This window comes from Magnolia sinica, chromosome 13 (assembly GCF_029962835.1).
Source record: "Magnolia sinica isolate HGM2019 chromosome 13, MsV1, whole genome shotgun sequence".
NCBI classification, from domain to species: Eukaryota; Viridiplantae; Streptophyta; class Magnoliopsida; order Magnoliales; family Magnoliaceae; genus Magnolia; species Magnolia sinica.
Window position 1 is genome coordinate 33,655,368 of NC_080585.1, and position 16,539 is coordinate 33,671,906.

At 34.2% G+C, this 16,539-nt stretch overlaps 1 protein-coding gene across 1 annotated transcript; it reads right to left on the reverse strand.

Moving 5' to 3' along the window:
• Window positions 1-11,551: 11,551 nt before the first annotated feature.
• On the reverse strand, window positions 11,552-13,598 carry LOC131223523 (uncharacterized). The gene has a single exon (XM_058218962.1). It carries the CDS (start codon window positions 13,547-13,549, stop codon window positions 11,699-11,701), a length of 1,851 nt encoding a protein of 616 aa, XP_058074945.1. The 5' UTR covers window positions 13,550-13,598; the 3' UTR covers window positions 11,552-11,698.
• Between the last annotated feature and the right edge of the window lie 2,941 nt (window positions 13,599-16,539).

Sequence of the window (16,539 nt, forward strand, 5' to 3'; positions counted from 1 at the left end):
TATTTTATTTAGTGAAAGTAGAATATGGGATTGAAAAAAGAAAAATATAAAAGAATAAAAGTTTCTTGTGCAGGAAGATAAGCCTAAAAGCACTCAAGATGTATGAAAGAAGGAATAAAAGTATAAAATTATGAAGAAGATCCATGGCCTATCCATTTTCTTCACTAAAAGCTACTCATTCACACTATTAAGTTATCTATCAATTATAAGATTTTCTTAATGCGGAATTGCCGAAGGATCTTACTGTGCATTGGATATGGAGATATGAAGAAGTGAATGACTTACCTTGTTATGTTGCCATTACCATGGATAGGGATGCCAAAGTCTTCCTTTCCTAACACCTTTTAGAGAAGATATGATAGGGCTCAAGCTTCTGTCGATGGTGTTGGATTGGGGACCCAGCCCTGTTAATATAAGTTAGAAGGGTGAGGAGTTTGAAACCCATCAAAACTCCTCTCCCCAAGGCTCTACATGAATTAGTAATTCTAATTCCTCTAAACCATTGTGTGCGTATCACAGTTGTAGCACTCCACCCTTTACATGAATTCCTGGATGTATCATAACTTAGTGGGGCCCGCTGGTGCACCCGATCACATTATCCAACCCTTACAAGAATCTAGACCGTTGATCAATGAGGCCCACATTATAGAGTTCTTACATCAATAACTTCAAATATTTCATTAGAATCATTCCTGAGAAAAATGAAGAGTTTGAGAGACATTTATGAGCATTGCAAAATTTTATTTTTAATTAATTAATTAATTAATTTATTTTGTAGAACTAAAAGACTTCAAAGTTGCAGCTCAAAAAAATTGGGTAAAAGCTATGAAAGAAGTAATCTGCATGATTGAGAAGAACTTCACTTGAGACTAAGTTGACTGTCCAAAGGACAAAGATATTATTAGAATAAAATGGGTTTACAAGTCTAAACTCAATCCAGATGGCTCAATTAAAAAAACATAAGGACAAGACTTGTTGCAAAAGGTTTTACACAACAATCAGGCGTCAATTACAATGAAACCATTGCATTAGTTGCTTGATTAGAGACTATAAGAAATCTCATTGCACTTGCAACTAAAAAGAAGCGGTCAATTTTTTCAGCTAGATGTTAAATTTACATTTTTTAATGGAGTTTACAATGGAAAAAAATTGTTGCTCAACCACAAAAGATTTATAGAAGAGTAAAAAGGACAGTTTTCAGTGGAAGAAAATGTTATATAAACTAAAGCAATCACCTTATGCTTAGTATAACTAAAATAGATAGTTATTTTGCCAAGAAGCAATTTCATCGAAACAAGTGTGGGCCTACGTTATATTTTAAGACTAAAGGTACATCTATTCTTATCATATCATTGTATGTTGATGATTTGATACTCATAGGAAACAATCATAATATGCCTCATCAATTTAAATTCGATATGATGAAGACATATGAGATGAATAATCTTTGCATGATGTTTTTTTTTTTTGGGAATAGAAGTTTCTCTAGATAAAAGGGTGTCATGCCCCAAAATTTGGTACCCGAGTATAGCGATCCTAAGCCCGAGTTCTAGGGTATGAATTTAAAATTCGAGCATTCATTCCATACATCATAACATTAACTACAATTACATAAAATTCTATTAAAACTATAACTAAACTTCAGACTTGAGCTTCAAATTTCAAACTGCCTAATCCACTTCTCCCAATTTCAACTAAAAATGTCACTAAGTGACCTATTACATCAATGCCAATGAAACCAGAAGCAAATCTACCTAAACTATCAAACCAAGCTTCCATAGAAATAATCGTCCAGGTACTCAGCTTCTCCTGTCAGTCCTGTGTAATCCTCTTCTTAGAAACTTCCAGTGTTGGAAAGCTAGAAAGCCCAGTGAGATGATGTTCAACCCCATTGGAGTTCCATGGGATTTAAATTAAATACAATCTTACTCAAAATTGAATAAGATATGTGTGAGGTTTTTATGAAATAATGTTGTAGATCATGTTTTTTAATTATAAATTAGCGTAATTTAATGATGATAAGCATGATATCATGTATGTGCATGTTCAATATGTGATAAAATTAAATAAATACATGTCCACAATCTTATACCACTATATGTTAGGAACCTGTTACAAAGTAACCATGTTCACCTAAATGGTACGGGAAGACGTGTACATACGAAACTCGTTGCCTGTAGACATTAGGAACCTATCGTAAATCAACCATGCTCACCAGTGAGCAAATCAATCATGCACTACCGTTCCAACTGAGCAAATCAACCATACTCAATGACCAGATCTCACCGCCTCTAAACTTTAGGAATCTATCTGATGAAGGGCAGGTCGCGGACACTTTCATGGAAAAGATGGACCATAAAAGGCCCGATTGGAGGTCGAAATGATCCAGACAGTCAGAACCTCAAACAGTCATATCTCGTAAACCAAGATGAGTTATTGACATATTATATATAATTTTAGGGTAGGAGAAGCTACTTAAGCCAACCAACCAGATATGCTCGGTTGCACATGCCGGATTTGTGAGATTCCATTAGATCGACAGTCAAAAGTCTCATTTATTTTCGTTTTTACTATAAATTGTTAGTTTTGGTTTGAGTATAACTTTTGATCCTGTGAGTTGTAAAAGTCATGCCCAACATGAAAAGGGCTTAGAAAAGTTAGGAGAATATCGTGGTTGGGAAAAATTGGACACTTACTATTTTTGGCTGAAAACCATGAAGTCTAGTAGGAATTGAGGCCATTTATAAGTAGTAAGTTTACTATTTATAGCAAGTCACATTTTTAGGGTGTTTGAGTCTAAAACTTTGTCCTAGGTTTGATTTCCTTATTTAAAGAGTTGTAATTTCATTTTTAATCATCAATCAAGTTATTTTAAATTTATTAGAAATTATTTTTACTTTTATCCCTCGTGGATTTAAGGAAGCTCCGTGAAGAGTCTAGAGAGTTTCAAGGATTCGGAGTAGATATCCCTTGAGGAAGATGGTGATCGACCTCATCACATCCCTCCTTGTGTTACTATCACAAATCAACCATGCTCAACTAATTAGTACAATGAGGTGGAAAATCAACTATGCATGTTGATAGGCAATTCAAACATGCACTACCGTTTTGTCATCCAATTCAAAATAAAAATAAAAGGATGCATATGGATGTTATGAATATAAGAGCATAATCCAAGCACATATGCATTCTCAAATTTCACTCAAGCATCTCATGAAAATAATGTCCAGAGTTAGAAGGTTTCAAGTATACGTTTTATGATTGTTCTTATAAGAGTAAATAGGACAACACATGTTCTAAAGTTCTAGTTTTTTCTACATCATCTAGTTCTAGTTTAAAGGTAGCTTCAACATACGACTAGATCAATATCAATTTAGAGGAGGTTTATGAATAGAAAATTCTTTCTAATTTTATACTTAACTAATTTGGAGAAGAATTTAACTAGGACTTGTCCCCAATTTATAATACTAAATAAATATAGAGAATGATCTTCAAATAAGTACTTTAATCTAACCTTTGATGTCAATGGAGGGTAAAATTCTTGAAAAACCAAATTAAGTACCAGGAGATCGGATCACTCATAGTAAAGGCCATGTCTCACACTCCCAAATAGACTCGATTCATATTTGAGTTGACTCAATGGCTAACTCATAATTGACTCAAATGAGACTTTCTTCTTAAAGTCTTCTTCTTTCTCCTTCCTTCTCCTTCTTCCTATCTGTCCAGAAGGTGTTTCTAAACGGTGCAGGACATGGCTCGGACTGAATTACCTCACTAGCGAATCCCACACACACACACACACACACTCTCTCTCTCTCTCTCTCTCTTTCTCATTTGTTGTGATGTCGTTCCTCATAGATAGATGTCATTTTTATAGGTTTAATTAACTTAGCCTACAAGTATTCTAGATGTTTCCTCGAGCTAACTCGCCAACAAGTCAACGTAGTAAAAATCTCGTGGCTTTCACTCGATCTTGGATTCAAATTTGGATCCTCTCCATGCATTGTACCTTGGCAAGATTTCAAGGGCTAAATAATGTCTTTCTGGTCCATATTATGATTGTTTTACATCTCCCACTCGTGTGACAATAAGAACGAACAATTATCATTGAATCGGAGAAGATGACTTGCCCTTTAATGGCAAAATCACAACCAGCCATTGTTTTCTTCAAAACGATTGTCATGGATGGTCTAAATCAATCCACAGAAGCTTACAGGGTCCACTTTTTAGAGTTTTACTATTGAAAACTTGATGGGTTTTGTAGAAACCAAAAACAACACGTGTTGTCTCATGCGACCAAATTTCTTGGTGCCTGAGGTGTTCGAACTGCTTCTTTCTATTTCTTGCATTTTAAGAACTACGAATGAACAATGTAGATCTTATAGAGAGCTCCTTACATAGATCTGTAGGAGATTCCAATTACAACAGTGCAACTGACAACTTTCCATTTCTAAATCGAGCTTGTGTGCTGTTTCACGATTTGCGTGTGATTGGATTTCTATGGTGGGGTGATTGGAGGGGAAATATCCACTTGGATTCATTTAAGAATCCCATTCTAATAGTGAGAGAGAAAAATGTAGTTTTTATATTTGAATAACTTGTTTGCACAAAAAAAAAAAAAAAAAACCCTTATAGCTTTTGGTTTTGGCAAGCAACCTATGCTCGAATCAATCTAGGAATTAGATGATGCGGATTGAAATTTTGGATGGTTTAATCTCACCAATGAACGGTTTTAATCAACTGACTCTTGGGTTGAAGGTGTTTTCGGACCATGAAGTTGGGTTTTCGTGTGTTGGTTTTTTCAAGTTTTTCATATTCACTTTCACACGTGCATATGCATGGGTATTGTGGTCACGTGTACACAACTCGAAAGGCTAGGATTTCTAATCTACTTAAGAGATGTGATGAAACATGAAATGGCTCGCCTATGATTAATTCCACTTGTTAGGACTTATCCTAATCATGTAACATGATTATCTTGAAGTTTAACAATCTCTATTAAAATCCAACTGTCTAATTTATTTTAAATTGTAAATTGACCATCCTATGGTACTTCTAGGGTTGTTTAGGTGGTTATGTATGAGTCATCTCCACAAATCAATGGTCGGATCGAGATTTAGGGTGCAAAGGTGTACGATTGGTAAGGCACGTTTGATTACAATATATTTTTTTAGTGTTAAAGATATGGGACCTATAGGATTTTTCTCAGGTGATTGTTGACTCTGAAAATAACCCTAGACTCAACCCGATGAGGATTGTAAACTGATAAGTTCGCTAGTAATTGTTTGAAAATCATAATGATGGTCATTGTGTTATTTTCGAACAGTCTATCTAGCGGATTCAATGTGAAGGCTAATGAACGGTGGATCTTATAACTTAAGCCATGTAATTGTATGGTCCAATTGGGTTGATTATGCATTGTCTGAATTTTATCATGATCATACTTCTTGAAATAGGTTTTCCAAAGCTAGTACATGGTATGTAAATGACACGAGTGAATGCGTACCTGAGTACCTACTTGTATGCAAAAAAATTTGGGATATTACAAAGGGTATCTTAGTTTATCAAAGAAAGTACACTAAATCTATTCTTACAAAATTCAGCATGGAAGGATGCAAATCTGTTACTAGTCCTCTTGTAGCAAATGAGAAGTTGATGAAAGATGAAAGTTCAAGAAAAGTGGATATGAATCATTGTATAAAAGTATCATTGGAACTATTTTATATCACTACTACAAGGCCTGATTTTATGTTTGATATGAGTTTTCTTTCAAGATTTATGAATCGTCCAAAGTAGGCTCACTTAGGAGCTGCAAAAATAGCATTGTGATGCATTCAAGGAACGTTGACTTTGAAATCATATAAACTCCTATTCCAAACTCAAAGTTGGTAGGATATACAGATAATGATTGGGCAAGATCTATAGATTATATGAAAAGCACATCGGGTACATTTTCTCTCTTAGATTTGAGATATTTTCTTGGGTATCAAAGAAGCAAAGTATAATTGCTCAATCTACAGTAAAAGCATAGTATGTGGTGACATCTCTTACGATTTCTTAAGAAATATGTCTACGAAGAATTCTTGAAGATTTGGGCAAAAAAACATAATGAAGGAACTACTATTTATTGCGACAACATGTCAACTAATATATTTCAATTATAAAAAATCTAATATATCATGACAAGACGAAGCATGTTGCGAGCAAGAGTTAATTTATTCACAAATTGTTGAGAGTAGCGGTACCGAGTTGAAGTATCGCAATACGAAAGAACAAATGATTGGCATATTCACCAAGACACTTTCAAAAGAAAGGTTTTTCCATCTTCAAGATATATTGGGAGTAATTTAGAAAGTGCGTTAAAGTCAATGTACTTATGTAATGCACTTACATATTCTAATACATGCATGAAAAGAATGCTAAGGGTCTTGAGCATGTATGTATTCATGCTTAGAAATTTGTGATAGAGTTGAAAATGGCGCATAATCTCTTAGTTTTTTATGCACACATTAAAAAGATTTTATTTGTTGTCTAGAAAAGATAAATGGTTGCTTAGAGATTACTATTTTAAATACCGTGTAATAACCCAAATTTTTTTATGCATGTGCAATCATCCACCATACACTCATGCATTTTCCCCACCTACTATTCATTACACACGTGATCAAGGTATGTAATATGCCATTTGCCTATCTTTTTATAGCCTAAATGATCAATCAACCAAATATATCACAACTGTCACGCCCCAAAATTCGAGTACAGAGTGTGCACCTTCAGACCCGAGTTTTAGTTCGTAACTCATACACAAAGTGTACTAATTTAATTCCTTAATCGGTTTAATCAGAGATGATAATTATATTCAATGTAAGGTCCACCATAATCTCAATCACACATACATAATACTTAGCACCAATCAACTAAACATATATAAATCTTGACGACCCTTAAAATAAAATGAACCTTAAAATCATTCACTTATTATACTATTATACTATAATAATATTTATTCCATGCTAACATTATTTCAAAAAAATAAATCTAAATAATTGTTAAAGCCTCAAAATAAATACTAGTATGCATTATCAAACTATGCTAACAAAATAAAACATATAATCAAAAATTGTCTAATGCCGTCACTTCATCTTCAGATAAGTATGCCCATGTTTCAGGTGGGTCATGTTCAGGTATAATAGATCTTTCCGGTTCTTGCGTCACATCATCTGCTAATAGCTCCTCTGTACGGTTTTTCGATCAATAAAAATATAAGCTGGTCAGACTTAGTGATATAACCCAGCATGACTCATAATCATAGCAATTAAAATAATACATAAATATATGTACAATTATATGAATGTAAAATGATATATGAATGCATTAGATGGGATGATCGTCCATTTGCTTGGGTTGAAGGTCATCAACCCACATCCACCCGTTGGGTAAGCTTCCACCTTTTGGTAGGCTTGGGCATAGCCCATATCTCATAACGCTCTACCAGGATCGACATTTCTTCTAGGGAGGGCCCCTAGGATCGATCATGCATAATGCAATGCAATGAATGAGGAATGATATGTAAATGCATATTTTTCATATTTGGCATAGTTGTCTCGATTAAAATATTCACATATAAATTTATCGTACAATTATCATATCAAAATATTCAAACCAGTAAATCAATCAAACAATCACAATAATTTATTTTAATTTTAATGAATTATGAGACAAGTTGGGTTACTCACCTGAGTTTGGTAGTATTGACTCTGCAATGTAATTATGTTGATTTGAATTTCGAGGTCCTATCAATTATATCAAGGATATTATTATTCATTTATTTGTCTTACATGGTGGGGTCCACCTTTGATTAATATTCTAAGTGGCTAAATCTAAAATAATCAAATAATTAAAATTATATGTTTATGTAAATTTATTTATCAAGATTTAGATTTTCTTTTTAAGATCCTGAAATTAAATGTCAAATAATTAATTGGGGTGGCCCACCCGATGATTGGATCATCCAGATTCTTGAGGTATTATCATGTTTTGCCTCTACACATTAGATGGATGGTGTGGATCTAACCACACATACACCGATGGCCCATCTCAACCTTCTACGCTAAGTGATACTAACACTTGCGCAAAAATCTAAGATTTCTTTATTAAACACTTTTAGACCTAACTAATGTGGCTTATCTGATTGTTAGATTGATCTAAAAATTATGGCCCTTGTATATTTTGGCCTTAAGGATCATATGATCCGTACAGATCTATCTTAGCACAATCAGATTCTATCCATTTAATTTATTCATAAAATATTACTAATTAGACTGAAATCATAAAAACATCACTTTATTAAAATTGACTCTCCACACCTATATAATGATGGTGTAGATGATCCACGCTATCCATTGTATAGATGAAGAAGAAATTAACAATATAATAAAAAGTTAAAAAGATCTAACGATTAGAACTTACCTGATCGAGTCTTCTTAGAATTTCCTCTTCCTTTTATTTTAGGCTTCTTAACCTTCCGTATCCCTTTTAAAGAAAATTCTCATAAGATAGGATGAGCACATCCTCCCTTACCCTGAATTTGAATTTTTTTATGATATTTAATAAAAAAATTATTATTACTACTTTAAGAATCGATCCCTAAACTTCTCTCTCAATTAAGAATTTCGCTACCAACTCAACTATTGACTTGTTTTTATTTTTTATTTAAAAATAAAATCTTTAAATATTTAATTTAGTTTTTTTATAATGTACTAAAATTTAGGGTTGTTACAACAACCGTCCACCCATTTATGAGATAACTCACTTGTTTGCATGCATATAACATGAATATATATTAAGAGCATGTGTTTAACGGTTCCTTTTTAATTAAAGCGTATGTTATAAATGCTCTTTTTTAATAAAATAAATGAAATACCTTTCATGTATTAGTCACGTGAGTGTGTAGATTTTAGAAAGTATAAGGCACATGATTAAGATCAGTGATAAAAAATTTATATTGTCCATCATACCTAACAACCTAACTATTATAAAATATCCAAGTTACAAGATTAGTTTACCATCCATTCAATAACTTAGACCAAAAGCATACAACTGTTAAATTCATTCGCAAAACCATCATTGTTTATAAAAATTCAAAATCCATCCATCAATTTAATCCATCAACCATCCATGTGATCAATCGACCATTATACATCAATGATTTTATGTGTACACTTATGTATATAGTACTATCATATATACATTGTTGAGCACCACAATCGTCACATCAAACACATACATGGGTCCATTGTTATGATCAATAAGGGAGTAAGTGTTTTGTTATGAGAGATGACAATTAAGAGTGCATTTATGTACTTTTAAAACGTGTATATTTAATATATATTTCGGTCATTTTAAACATATGTAGTGTGGGACCCATCTATTATAAATAGGGCATGAAAACAAAAATAGATAGATACACACACACATATATATATATATATATATATATATATATATATATTCTTGAAGTTTTTATCAGGTAGGTTATCTCAACCTAAAGTTTAAATTTTTCAATTTATTGTTTATGTCATTTTATTTTAAATTTTAATAATAATTTTTTTCAATTAAGATTTATTTATTTAGCTTAATTGTTAAGAATTTGAGATATACCTTGAAATAATTATTGAATTAAATCGATTGGGCTCATAATATAATTCTAATTTACTATTCAAATTGTAAAAAAAAAAAATAATAATAAAATTGAATATTATTTAGCTTAGAATATAACATAACTCAATTAATAAATTATTGAAAGCATAATTTGATTTAAAATTTAAATTAAAAATCTAATTTTAATTTTAAACTTTTAGAAATTAATAATTAAATTTTTTCGTTATTAAATTAATCAAATTCATAAGCTTTGAAATTTATTTAATAAATTTGTTAGATTATAATTTGATTGATTTAAATCAATTTTATCCAAAGTTAAATTTGAATATGGATTAATTCCTTAATTATTAAAAATACTTGGTTTATATAAATTTGTTAAATTTTGATTTAATATCAGCACAATTGGAAATTTTATTTGTTAAGTTTATATTATAATTTAAATAAATTTTAAATTTTAGAATTTAGTAAATAAGAAATATAATAAATTTTTTATGTTAATATGATTTATTATATTTAATTTTTTTAAATATGATTTAAGTAAAAATTTAAATTTAATTAAAGTTAGAATTTAAAATATTTTTTTTATATACATTATCAAAATTTAAAAATTCTTAATTTTATTAAAAATAAATTAAAAATATTGTATTTAAGAAATTTAATTATTAAAGTTTCAAAGAAATTATATATAAAATTATTAATTAGAAATAAAAAAAAATTATATTGTCGATATTTTGATAATTCAATCAAGTAATTATTGATTCTTGTAAGAAATTAGAAATATTATTTTAAGAGTAGCAAAAGCATATGAATAAATTCTTAATTTTATTAATAATAAATTAAAAATATTGTATTTAAGAAATTTAATTATTAAAGTTTCAATGAAGTTATATATAAAATTATTAAGTAGAAATAATAATAATTATTATATTATTGATATTTTGATAATTCAATCAAGTAATTATTGATTCTTGTAATAAATTTGAAATATTATTTTAAGAGTAGCAAAAGCATGTAATAAATCCATGATAACTTTATGTTGATATTTTCGATTATGAAACAATGAATCATCTTACATGCATGTCTAGAATTCATTGAACACCGATATTGATATGTTCGATGTAATGTAAATAAGTAGGGCAATCGTGTCCCTTGGGCGAAAGACCCTATAACCCACTGGATCCTCTAAAGTCTCTTTTGTATACAGCATATGAGTACAATTGTGTGCGCGAACATATGTCAAAGGAACTGGAGTAGTAGTATGACCAACTAATGTATTAATAGGTCCCTCATAATGAAATACCGGTGTGTGGGCATTAATGCAATGTGACCATTCACTTAGGTATAGTGTTGTAAAATATGATTAAAAATGTTTATGAGAATTCATAAAAAGTATCACATGCATAACACATTTACGATTCTAGTGCTCAAATTTATGTTCTTTTATTATCCGTATTATATTTTTCTCCATTGTTTATAAAATTTAATATAATTTGAAAATTTTAAATTTTTAGGAAGAAATGATTCCACTGGACTGTTACGCTCGCCCTATTACAAAAAAATACACAGATGCAGAACTAATATACTACGAGCAGGCGAACCTTTATTATTAGTTTTTTTTTATAGCTAATTAGGTTTAATTTGAATTTTAATTCAGTTTTGTTCTCTAGGTTTAATTTAAATTTCAAAATTCGATTTGTAGAATAGTTAACATTATATTTCAACCCTATTTTCGTTTTAAATTATTCTTAATATGTATTAAATTTGATGGAATTATGTGGATTGCAATGAATATCAATCTACTAAAACTCACGAACGTAAGATTCGGATCCTAAATACCCTACTCGGTATCCGAATTTCAGAGCATGTGCCAAATATTTAAGAAGAATGTACATGAAATTCTATAAATATGTATGAGTGATTAATTGTGTAATACGAATAAGCAATACAACAAAAAATTACAGCATCCTCCTGTTCTCTTCTAAATTCTTCTTTCTAAGGCTATAATAGCTTACACTCCCTCATTTCCTGTCACACTCGTCTAAGACTCTGCAGTCGACGCCCTCTCACGGCGGAACCTGGCATAGATATCACCTTTATAGAATTTCCTCGTACGCATGACCAAAACAACCGAAACCATCGATCCAAAGAACGTCACAGCGGCAATTATGATGAACGATAATCTATAACACTGCGTTCCAAGGCAAGTTAAGTCACCCGTCGTAGCATGGCCGGAAAATGCTCTTTGCTTCAAAGCCTCCCTATCATACAGACGTCCAGCAATTCTGACATTCAGCACATAGGATCCGATTGGTGTAACAGCCCCGGCGACGTTGAACAACGTCGCATAGTGTTTCAGACCAAACACTTCCGATATGATCATGAATATCAATGACCACTGCGCTCCAAGACAGAATCCGATTATCACCGAGGCGATGTAGAGAGAGCCTGGAGCAGGGAATGCAATCAGGAGGTGGCCCACAGAAGAGAGGAGAAGGGCCATTGTCAGCATCAACGAGCGGGGGAATTTGTATCTTGATAGGAAGATTTCCGATGCTATGCCGGTGGCTACCCGCCCACAGAAATTCCAAATGCTTACGAGCGATACAAAGGTACTGATGCTGCGAGAATTGTAGCCCCACGATTCCCCAATCTGACCCATGTTGTCGATCGCTGTAAGATTGCTGCCGATACCGGATATAATTAGAAAGAAGATAATTAGCATATCCATGCTCGTGATCGCCTGTAGTATGGTGTAATCTTCACCTCTCTCAGGCTCCTTCAACATATTGATGATAGTAGAAAACCAAGACTGCTTTCGTGAGGATGGAGTTGAACGTGGAGATGCAATTGCTACTGCTGGAGTTGACTGTGGTGGTACAATTGATACTGGTGACTGTTCATCTTGCTTTTTGACAGATATCACTGCCAGAGGAGGATGGTTATTTGGAGAAAACCAAGATTGCTTTCGTGAGGATGGAGTTGACTGTGGTGGTGCAATTGCTATTTCTGACTGTTCATCTTGCGTTTCGACGGATATCACCGCCAGATTAGGATTGTTCTTTGGAGATCGGCTTTTGAGCTCTTCTCTTATAACAACAACAAGCGGAAGGAAGAGGAGGAAGATGATTATAGCAGCACTACCACGGAGTGCTGGTGCAGTGAACGCCACCTGTTTGTCAATGATGATTACAAGCATGAGATATCCGGCGAGCACAAGGACGATGTAGAGAAAAGAGTAAAAGATCTTGATGTCATCTTTTTGTGGGATGGCTTTGATTATCCGAATTGCGCAGAGGAAGATCATGTACACTGCAGCTGGGAGCCATGCGATGAAGAGGATCAGTGACTTGGGATTGTGGCCATAGAAGGCGAGGTAGAGCTGAGTGAAAATGGCCCCACTGAGGCCCACCAGACCCTTGAGTAGGCCGATCACGACGCCGCGGCCTTCTGGGAAGTTCTTGACGCAGGAGACGAGTGCACTAACGGTGGCGAATGACTGAGCATTGGCAGCAATGAAGATGTAGAGACACATCTGCCAGACGGCGGGGCGGGCGATGTGGCCTGTGACAGAGAGCCAGATCATGAGGTAGCCGGTGAGGTTCGTGACGGCACCGATGGCGAGGACGATGGACGGTGGAGATATCTCATGGATGAGGCCGGAGAGGATGCCAATGTTGCCGCCGAGGTCTTTGAAGAAGCCAATGGTGTTGAGAGTCTGTTGATTGTAGGCCATTGATGATTTGATGACGCTGGAGTATATGCCGAAGAGGAAAGTGGTTCCTGTGGTGGAGAGGATGAGGACAGATGCGTACATCATGAAATATCTCCCGCAGAGTACCTGTATGAAGATCTGCATCATCTGGGCCGTGCTTCCGCTGCAATGGCCCATCTCTCTCTCAAGGAAGCGTGGTGTGGGATAGAATAGAATAGAATTATTTTGGACGTGAATATCCTATAAATGGTTGGAGGGAGCCTGCGATTAAAAAGCTTACGTGGGACCCACCATGATGCGTGTGACATCCACCATTTATGTCGGGTGACGTTAGGACATGAACCCAGTTCAAATCTCAATCCAAATCTGAAGTGGGCCACACCAGATGGTAAAGTCGGGATGGGATGGGATGAAATTGAGGAAAGAAGATCTGCTACTAAAAACTTTTCTTAGTCGGTTTGATTTGTTGTAATTACTGTGAATTATTCACAGGTAAATTAGATATTATTTTCTTCCACAGGCGTTCGGGAAGAAACGCATAAAATCACCTAAAAAACTTTGCCAATAGCCTCGTTTTTCTTGTTTTCAAGGCGGCCCCACCATGATGTATGCGTTATATCCTTGCCATTCATTCATTTTTTCAGATCATTTTAGGCCATGGGCCCAAAAATGAGGCAGATCCAAAGCTCAAGTGGACCACACCACAGAAAAGTGGGGGTTTGAACATCTACAATTGAAGGCTTTCAGGGAAAAGGCCTGCCTGTGACCTGGGGCACAGAGATATGCCTGTGCCCAGGACTGTGTGGGGCCCAAAGAGATGTCCATGACAAATCCATTCTGTCCATATGTTTTGAAATACCACAGTATGACAGGATTATACAAATCAGGCACATCCAAAACTCAGGTGGGCCACAGCATTTAAACAATCCATCACGTGGGCCCCACTTTTGACTGACAATCACTATAAAAGTTATTCTTTTCCTATTCTTAATCGCCAGTTAAATATTTATCGGAAATTGATGGCCCACGATTGACCATACTACAAATAATGTTTAGATAATTGATCTAGACCATCCATCACGGGGATCCCACACTTATATTAGTCATCACTTTAAAAAAAAAACTTTTGCAGGATTGATCATACTACAAATCGGCAGTTCATATTGATCATAATGCAAACAGTCCAATCATTCTTATGGACCATTCATCATGTGGACCCCACCCTTACTCCCCATTGCTTTCAAAAACTCACTTTGGTCATATAAATACCATTGATTGCTTGGACTGAGCAAGTTTATACAAGTAAGAGCATCATAACTTACATGCTTAGAGCATCAGGTGATTTTTCATCCGAATCCTTGCTCTTCTCGGGTGGTAGACTCTCAGGAGTTTCTACTCTCGGTCAAGGGTTCGAGTACCCACAGGTGGTAAACTCGCAGGGTGTGTTTATAAAATAAAATTAATAAAAATAATAAAAAAAGGTCATTTATCACTAGCTTTAGCACTGGCTAGTTACTTCAAAGAGAAGTAATAAGAATCATAACTTGTAAATCAACCCTCTCCTGTCATATTAGGAAATCCATACCATCAAAATAGTAGATCACACCACCAAAATTGTGATTTTTCTGCTGATTTCGTCCTTCTCAAAAAGGGCTTGGTTTAATGGTGGTTAAAAGTCGCGGGATTTAGTGACAAGTAATATCAGTCGCTAAAATGAGATTTGCGACAGAATCGATCAGTCACAAATTAAGATTTTGTGACAGATTTCGGTCCATTGCAAAGTACCTCACAAAAATCCCAACAAACCATTTAGCAATGGATTTTATTTGCTTTTGCGACGGATCATGGTCCGTCATAAATTGACTTTTACCCCTACCACATGTTTTGTTTGTAGAATATAGTGGGAAAATGTGTTTTATTGTAGTCTAAGAAGTGTTTTTTAATAGAATTTCAGTGGTTTAATTGTATTTATTTGTATTTAAGATTATTTTTGTATCAATTGATTGAATACAATGATTTTTTAAATTTTTATTTTTATATCAATTAGGTGAAATTTATTATCAATTTGTTTGCTTTAAAATTGACATCTAAATGCTTTGCAATATTACATCAAAAACCCTACTCTACATCCTTCGTATTTTATTAAAACTTGAGATTTTAGGAAATGAAGTTTGATAAAAATTGAGATTTTGATATGTAATTGACATTTTGAAAAAGAAAATTGAGAATTTCAAAAAAATTATGATTTTGAAAAAAAAAAATCGTTGAGAAATTAAAAATAAACCAATTAACAATGTTTGAGAAAAATTGAGATTTTGGAAAAAAAAAACTGTGATTTAATAAAAATCTAGATCCAAAATGATCATACGGTGGGCCAACATTCCAAGAAGTCATCGATGCAAGTGGATTAAGGCCATGCAAGCTAATCAAGGTGAATCAGTAATTATAGTTAAACAGAGTTGCTGATTAGTGTGGATTAGAAACTTGTAACTAATCTCTGGATTAGTTGTGCTCAACAAATTTAGAAGCATGCTTAGAGGGACTATAACTAACCTCTCTTTTCTTTTTTTTTTAGGGTAGCCACCTTCCTAAAGTAGAAAGTAAGAAAGCAAGGGGTGCATCATTTTTGGTGTGGCAAGATGTCCAGTCGACTCAGTCCGAGTCACAGTGAATGCGGGCTAAGTCCAAACTCATCTGGGCATGCGAAGAGAGAGAGAGAGAGAGAGAGAGAGAGAGAGCATAAGAGTTGCTGCTCATTGCCAAACTCTTGCTCGAGTCAGGCTAAGTTCCAGGTCGAGTCAACCGTCAGGCAAGTCTAGTCAAGTCCAGATGGTGCTGGAGTTACTAGATGAGCAGAAAGAAGAAGAAGAGAAAAGAAGAGAAAGAAAGAGGGAGCTCTTTGTCGTGTCGCACCAACTCGGCCAGATCAAGTGGTGGTTTGGGTTTGGACGTGCCCAATTTAGCTTGCATGGGACTGGGGAGTGCTAGAGAGGTCAGAGAAATTACAAAGATTCTTCAAGTATCCCGCGGTGCAATATGGGAGAGCAGAGAAGGAGAAGAAAGTTGCAGGATGCAGGGTAGAAACATGTTGCGTGGCAGCATAACAGGGACTGTTTACACAACCACGCAATAGTCTTGTTCATGGATATTCAACGATATTTCCCACG